The sequence below is a fragment of the Musa acuminata genome, chromosome BXJ3-11 (genome assembly GCF_036884655.1).
Source record: "Musa acuminata AAA Group cultivar baxijiao chromosome BXJ3-11, Cavendish_Baxijiao_AAA, whole genome shotgun sequence".
Taxonomy (NCBI): Eukaryota; Viridiplantae; Streptophyta; class Magnoliopsida; order Zingiberales; family Musaceae; genus Musa; species Musa acuminata.
In genome coordinates, this window is record NC_088359.1 from 16,493,312 (window position 1) to 16,501,495 (window position 8,184).

The 8,184-nt window shown below is 40.7% G+C and overlaps 1 protein-coding gene across 1 annotated transcript; it reads left to right on the top strand.

Moving 5' to 3' along the window:
* Positions 1-4,399: 4,399 nt before the first annotated feature.
* Positions 4,400-7,818, top strand: LOC135652218 (zinc finger CCCH domain-containing protein 24-like). The gene is made up of 2 exons (XM_065173020.1): positions 4,400-4,709; positions 4,905-7,818. Exon 2 carries the CDS (start codon positions 5,034-5,036, stop codon positions 7,167-7,169), a length of 2,136 nt encoding a protein of 711 aa, XP_065029092.1. The 5' UTR covers positions 4,400-4,709; positions 4,905-5,033; the 3' UTR covers positions 7,170-7,818.
* Positions 7,819-8,184: the final 366 nt, after the last annotated feature.

Genomic DNA, 8,184 nt, shown 5'->3' on the forward strand with positions numbered 1-8,184 from the left:
AAAAAGAGAAAAAATATTAGTTTTATTTTTTTTAGAATATGCTTATACTATGTTTGATGATTTTTTTTTTCTTTTTTTATCTGCTATTAAAATTATATCTATAAATAAAAATATGTATCAATTATTATTGAAAGAAAAATCACAAGAATAATAAGTTATAATGTCTCAATTATTTAAAATCGGTAGCGAACAATTTTTTTCCACTATTTAGTTTTTTTTAAGAAAAACATCTCATTTAACTAAATTATCTGATTTCTTATAATATGTTCATATTATATTATATGATTATTTTTCATTTTATCTATTATCAAATCCATGCGCAACTGTTCATAAATGAAAACATGTATAATTTCTATTCGGGCCCCACGCAGAAGACGAGGCAATGAGCAAACAAACTTGCCTGTGCTGGTCATCCTCTTGGCTTGACTTGCTTGGCCATGTGACATGGAAGTGTTGTGAGCAGCAAGGCAAGAGAGGTTGTTGAGAACATGAGGAGGCTATTAATTGCCTGTTGACTTCTAAGTAGCCAAGTCCTCCGTGGCTGCAGACAATCCATTCAATCTGCAAAAGCACTCGGAATCGGGATCTCCACAGAGAACAGGCAAATCAAGATTTGCTTTTGCTTTTGCTGTTGCCGAAGGAGCTTATGGTTCATTCAAGTTATAAGGTCAACGAAGAAAATAACAGCCTACTTTGATTCACGAGACTTCCATTAATGTAAGGAGGTTTTGAGACGATAAGTGTTGCATCAATTGAAGGTTCGATGTTACTACCATATTTGATATATAGGGATTTACTATTTTGGCCCTCCTCAATTCCATCTCTATGAAAGCTTTCCTAACCTTGATGTAAACAATTAAACAATTTATACGTTATGCATACGTAAGTTTAACTAATAGTCCTTGTAATATAGGGTAATTTTGAATTTGGTATCCGATCATTAATTCTTTCAATTGATATTTTATTATTCTTTAGTTTGTATACATTTGACTATAAATTGAAGTTCTTGCTTAATGTCCTTTCCATTGCTATAAATTAGCTACATACATATTAATACGAGCATGGATGTACCATTCGAAATGGTATGAAACATATGATACATATTAATCTACTAGCTGATTGTACCCACTATACTTATAATTTGATCGTTCCGATTGATATTAGTTAGTAGTAGTAAAAGCCAACCTAACCAACATTTAAATCAAATCAACTTTCGACAGTCAATTTAACTGTTGGGCTCTTATTTAGACCCTTAAATCTTTCTTAAATGATCAGTGGGTCCTATTTTGACCCTTTAAATCTTTCTCCTCTCCTCTGCTGCTCTTTCACTCTCTCACTCAATCCTATTCTCACTCGTTTAATCTTCATAATCGATTATTAGTAGAAATCGATCTCTTAACTTGAATAAAAACAAGGGTTAAAGCTTGAGTTTTAAAATTTCTCTTTAATTGAAGATATTTAGCTTCTTTCGATGTTTTAATTATTATTTCATATAGTTAAGGGGCATATTGATATATATTTTGGAAGACCGAGGGTGATAAAGGCTATATTCTATTTATTTATGACTTAACCTAAAAAAATTATTATTTATAACTTAGATGCACTTTATTCTCATCGAAGTATAACTTATGTGCGAAGAAATTAGGAAGGAACAAAAAAAATCCTAAAACTAAATCTTGGGTCATTTTTTTATTTTTTTTATACATCAATATATAATATCAATCGATACTAATGAATAATTTTATTATTTATAATAAAATAGTAAGACTTACGTGAATAATATCAAAAGGATATTGTGAATTATTAGGATGAGTATATGGATTCTTAACAGAAACTAATTACTTAAAAAGTAAAAAATTTGAGAGATATCATCAAAATTAAGAACTTGAGCTTATATTGGGTCAACTCGAAGAAATATTTTTTATATATTTTTTATTATTTACATATAGTGAATTATTTAGATTGTTCACTATATTTTTTTAGTGTTATTTCTTTCACCCTTTGTTATATGAACAGCCACTCGTACAAAATTAAGGAGGAGGGACTAAAGATGATAACGTGGGATAAAAATTCCCCAATAGGAAATTAATTAATTTTTTTCAAATTTTAATAATGTGTATGATTAATCATGATGGTAATTAATTAGAAAAAGATAAAGATGCATTTAGGTAAGAAATGCAATACCATGTAGCCTTTTGGCTGAAACTTCTATTTGAATCCTCACTTACACAACCAAAAAAATGAGTAAGCTTTTATAAACATATGAAAACATAAAATTCTAAATGTTTACGCAACCATAGTCTTTAGTGCCCTCTCATTCTTTTCCCATAACATGCCAAAAAAAATATCTTAAGTTTAAAAAAAAATTTTTTGCTTGTTAAGAATCCCTGAAACCTCCTATTGACAATGCAAGCTTCTTCTGCCTGTTTAAGTTGACTGGTTAAGACAATCATGGAAATGGAATTATTATTACACTCCTGAGAGTTAAAGTTTGGATATTGATTTTAGGAACACCCTCAATTATTTGTCAGAAAAACTATACTTATATTTGATTTTATGAGATGGATGGTTTGGAATACTTCTCTAAGCGGTGTTTCCAAAGGCATTAATTCTTCACTATTTTGAAGACCAAAAATCAATATAACACTCATTAAAAGACTCAAGCAAAGAAATCATAGTGACCTTTGTAGAGACTAGTAGGAAACTTCAAACATATTTTGGATTCTTGACTTATTGAGCTTTCCAATAATTTGTAATATATCTCATAAATGACTTAATATTCTGATTTTTAAGTAGATGTTTTGATTCTCATAAATAAACAACCTGCTAGATATCCCATGACAAATCATCTCTCCAAACAATTTTTTAATATTATTTGATTCAGATTTAATTTGTACAACAATCTCAACTTGCATTATTACCCATCTTATGTAAAACAATATTTTCATATAAAAGTTTTTTTAATATTTTTTATTACACGAGAGAATATTTATTTAAATATCTAATACAATAAATATGTTAAATTATTCAGGTTCATCTGTAGTACACATGAATGGACTAAATATAAATAAATTGATGAACTGGCCACTCGACGTAATCATTTAAGAGTAAAAAGCTCAATTCACTTACCCGTCCAATGACTGGAATAGACTGACTGGACCCACCAGGGACCCGCCACATCCTGACCGAGTAGTTGCGCAGTTGAATGATGCTTACTGAATACGTGGCTGCTCGCGAACGGTTGCGAAGCTCATTGCCCATGCTTTGGAGACCAGCCTATCTCAAAGAACGTGCAATGCCTACGGACAAAGCTTGCGCGCAATGGCCAATATCTTTCTCGTTGGGTAAGTCGTGCGTGGGTGAAGTCGGGGACGTAACTCAGCGGAATTATCCTGATTCTTGACTCATCATCGAAGACAATGCTAATTTTTTTCCACCGGATGAAAAATATAAAAATATACTACTGGTGTATTTTTTTAATAGCCTAAAGATAGCTGAGCGGGTAAGAAATGCCTTTATAGTAAAATAATAATAATAATTTTTGAGATTTTTCCGGTAAATTTTTAGAAATATTTTTTTTTTCTTTTCTTTTTTTTTTCTCAGAAAATAACATCTAGGGGAGGCGAGTATATAATCGAACGACGTCAGTGATATTGATGGCGATGATATCAGCCGAAAGCAACGTTAGCAATAAGATTAATTAAGAGCTTGAGGAAAAAAAGATTAAATCAATAATATTAGGTTATAATTAATATAGTAATATTTTATTATTTTTAAAAATTATCAATATAAAGTGATTGTCAATAATAAAAAAATGTGAATACTAAATTTTTAAAAATCTCGAAATTTTATTTTTGATTTAAAAAAAAAGAAACGGTGAATAATAAGCGTAAAAAAATCCCGGAAATCAACCACGAGAACGATCCCGGGTGATGTCGGGCCGAGGAGCCGAGGGACGCATCGCGTCACCGCGGAGGTGTATCTTGGGTGATTCAGTGGAGGAGGGGAGCTGGAAGCACGCTTCCACTGGGAGTCAACGCGGGTTGTTGGAGAGAGGCCAGGTCAAGTTTTGTTGGACTTTTTCCTCCGGAACTGACCGCGCTATGAGCCCGATTTGACTGCTGCCTCGAGTCCGGAACAGCCCGGAGTCCCCATCCAGCGACGTCCCCGAGGCCACGAGTTCAAATTCCATCAGTAGATCGTAGCTCCTTGTGTGTCGGTTAACGCACCGAACAGAATCAGATGGCTTCTAATTGGCAAACTGAGGTGGGCTCCAACAAGAGATATTGCGATCCATCAGTGTCTACGAATGCCGATGATCATTTTTGTCTCTACGACGGGTGTGCTTTAATAGATTTTGTTAAGAGCGCGTTCTATTACAAGCGCGGTAGAAGATTAAAGAGACGGGGAGAGGAGTTCAGTTAAATTCTCGTTCCCCGAATTTCGCTTTTATTTCATTCCACGAGCGTTTCATATCGTCTCGATTTCCAAGCTACTTCTCACCTCTCTCCCTTCCCTCTGCGAGTCCGATCTCGGTCGATGGAGGTCTGGTTGCGGGGTCGCCCGGACTTCGAGGTGCCCTTCGCCGCCTCCTGGCTCTGCTCATCCGACAGGTGAAGATTCGGTGGGGGTTTGGACTGATCCTCGGCCGTTTGGTGGTGAACTCGATCCATTCTTTGCTGCTCGCTCTACATCAGCTAAAGGAACTGGTGGGCTCTTCGGTTTTTTGGATCTTTATTGATAGTCATTTATCCATCTCGTTGTGTTTTGTGTGTTTGTCGATAGGAATCTTGGGAATATTTTACTGATTTCTTCTGATTTTTCGGCGTTTTCCATACTTAATCCGCTTAATCTTGCTTGCAGCAAGAGAAAAGATTGAATCTTGTTCTACAAATCTCTCGCAGGCCGATCTCCGGCGAACCGAAGCATGTGTGGCGGCCCCGAGCGCATAAGGCCTTAGTCGTTACCAACCTCGCGAGAAGAGAAGCCCAAGAACCCTAACTGTATCGGTGGTGGCTCCGCCGCCGAAAGCGATGAACCACCTTGCCGTAGAGCCCGACGACTCGTTCTCGAACCTCCTCGAGCTCGCGGCGAATAACGATGTCGACGCCTTCAGGCGATCGCTCGACCGCGACCCGTCCGCCATCGACGAGTTCGGCCTTTGGTACGGGCGCGAGAAGGGCTCCAACCGGATGGTCCTCGAGCGCCGCACCCCGCTTATGGTCGCCGCCACCTATGGCAGCCTCGACGTCCTCGGGTTACTCCTCTCGTTGACTTCTTCAGTCGACATCAACCGTGCGGCTGCGCTCGACGGCACCACGGCCTTGCACTGCGCTGCCTCAGGCGGATCTCCGAGCGCTGCCGACGCCGTGAAGTTGGTGCTTTCTGCCGGTGCCAACCCCAACTCTGTCGACGCCAACGGCCACCGGCCTGCTGACGTAGTCGTCGTGCCTCCGAAGTTGCCTGATGTGAGGACTGCGCTGGAACAACTCCTGGGGAGGAGCTCTAATGGTACAGTTGAAGATCACCAGCATTGTGCTCTTCGCGTGACAACGCGACTGTCGAGCTCGGATTCGCCGCCCCTGTCTTCCTATCCTGATGCGAACGGATCCCCATTCTCCCGTTCCGCTTCCTCTCCTGTGATGACTGCAAAGGCCCAAGAAATCCAGCCACCTGCTTTTCCGGAGAAGAAAGAGTACCCTGTGGATCCGTCGCTTCCGGACATCAAGAACAGCATCTACGCGACTGATGAGTTCCGGATGTACTCGTTCAAGGTGCGGCCATGTTCGAGGGCGTACTCCCATGACTGGACCGAGTGCCCCTTCGTCCATCCCGGCGAGAACGCTCGCCGGCGTGACCCAAGGAAGTATCACTACAGCTGCGTCCCGTGCCCTGACTTCCGGAAGGGTGCGTGCACGAGGGGCGACATGTGTGAGTATGCGCATGGGGTGTTTGAGTGTTGGCTTCACCCAGCGCAGTACCGCACGAGGCTCTGCAAGGACGGCACTAACTGCTCTCGCCGTGTCTGTTTCTTCGCCCATACTCGCGAAGAGCTCCGGCCTCTCTACGTGTCCACCGGCTCTGCTGTGCCATCTCCTCTGTCGTCGTGCTCCGCTGCGATGGAGGCGGTTGCTGCCATGGGCCTCATGCCTGGGTCGCCATCTTCGGTCTCCACCGCAATGCCTCCCTTCACGCAACCCGTGTCCCAGTCTGCCAACGGTGTCAGCCACTCTTCATTGGCATGGGCTCAGCCCAACGTGCCTGTGTTGCATCTTCCCGGGAGCAATCTCCAGGCGAGCAGACTGCGCTCGTCTCTCAGCGCAAGAGACATGCCTTCGGATGATTTTTCTGTGATGCATGAATGCGATGCTCAGCAGCTGATAGATGATCTATGCTACACTCGTCTGAGCTCTTCTCTGGGGAGTCGGATGGCACCGTCGAAGACCCTTGCTCCGTCAAACCTTGATGATCTCTTCTCAGCTGAATTTGCCTCGTCTCCAAAATATAAATCTGACGAAGGGCCCTTTTTTTCTCCATCTCACAAGGCTGCTATTCTCGGTCAGTTTCAGCAGCAGCAGAGCCTGCTCTCGCCGATTAACACAGTGTTCTCGCCCAAAGCCACTGAAGGCCACCAGCTATCTCGTCGCTCAGCTCTGTTGCAGGCCTCACTTGGCCTTTCTTCGCCTGGCAGGATGTCCCCTAGAAGCATGGAACCCATCTCTCCCTTGAATTCTCATTCGAGTTTGTATGCTCACTGGGAGAAACAGCTGCAGACACCACGGAGCATGAGCTCTCGTGATCTTGGTTCTGGAACATCCTTGGTTGTAAGTTCTCCTGTTAATGCATCATGGTCAAACTGGGTGTCGTCGCCCTCTGGGACATTTGACTGGGGAGTGAATGGCGACGAGCTTGGTCTTCACAAGCAATGGCCGTTCTTTGAGCTGCAGGATAATGGTGAGGAACCTGATCTATCATGGGTCCACTCTTTGGTGAGAGAATCCCCACCTGAGAAAATAGGCACTGTGTCTGTATTGCTGCCTGGTCCTTCTAGATTGCAGCCTGCTAATGGAGTTGAGGGTTCCAATTCAGATAGTCAGCCTGACAGCCTTGATGAAGCTGCAGTCGTTGGTGCCTTTGAGCAGATGCAGCTTGATCAAATGGTACCCTAGCAAGTGTCAATTTTTTGCTGAACTGCTGGTATTTGGTAGTGGCTGATGACCTAAGTAAATAATATTTTTTGGTTTATTGAAAAGGTGAATTAGGTGAAAGAAGCTGAAGGTTTAATTTTTAGAGATTTATTTTATTTTGAAACAAGTTTATTATTACTTTACGTTGTTTAGAAAAGACCAAAAATATTGAAGGGACCTCATCGTTGGGTTATTTCAATTCTGCCCAGGTTGACTTCTTGTCTATTTCAATTTTCTTTACTCTTTTTCCCCATTGGTTCTTAATTTCTAAACCCAAGTCTTTTATGTTTCATGGCCATGAAACTTGTGTAGCTCCTATCTGCTTCTTTTTGGGGTCAAATTTCTCATTTCTTTGTCATAATGCTGTTTGTCTTGGTGATATGGTGTTGAGTCAAGATTAGACTCTCTTAGGGTTTCATATGTTATGGATTTGACTAAATCTTTTGTTTCTGGGAGAAGAAAACAAATGGGATGTGTAATCAAGTGCCGAAAAAGGGACTGGATAACCATGGTTGTTCTGGTGGATCCAATTGTAGAAAAGAAATGTTGCACAAGATTCTGTGTCTGATGTAATCTCTAGTTGAACTAAAATGCTATTATTCAATTCAATTATATTCTGTTGTTCTGTTCATGTTTTGTTGCACACTATTTGGAGGTTGCCTTCATGCACGTATATATAATGTCTTGATTGCTTGCTTTGGAGGCACTCTTATGTGCTTTTTATGCCAGAGTCTTGATCCTTGATTTCTGAGCTAATATTGTAAATACTGGGTCTATCCTAATTCTTGGAATGAGAAGCTTTCCTGGTTAAACTTTACCAAATTCTTCTTTTATTTTGTTATCTTTGGAAGCTTGTAGGGTAGGCTATGGCATTCAAACCTGTGTCAGGATTTCTTGTATTATTGTGAAGCTTCTTGGAATTAATTGTTTAATGAACATGACCATGTGAGGCCCCTGAAGCAAGACTTTTTTAGCCATCTATCACATGGCCCTCCAC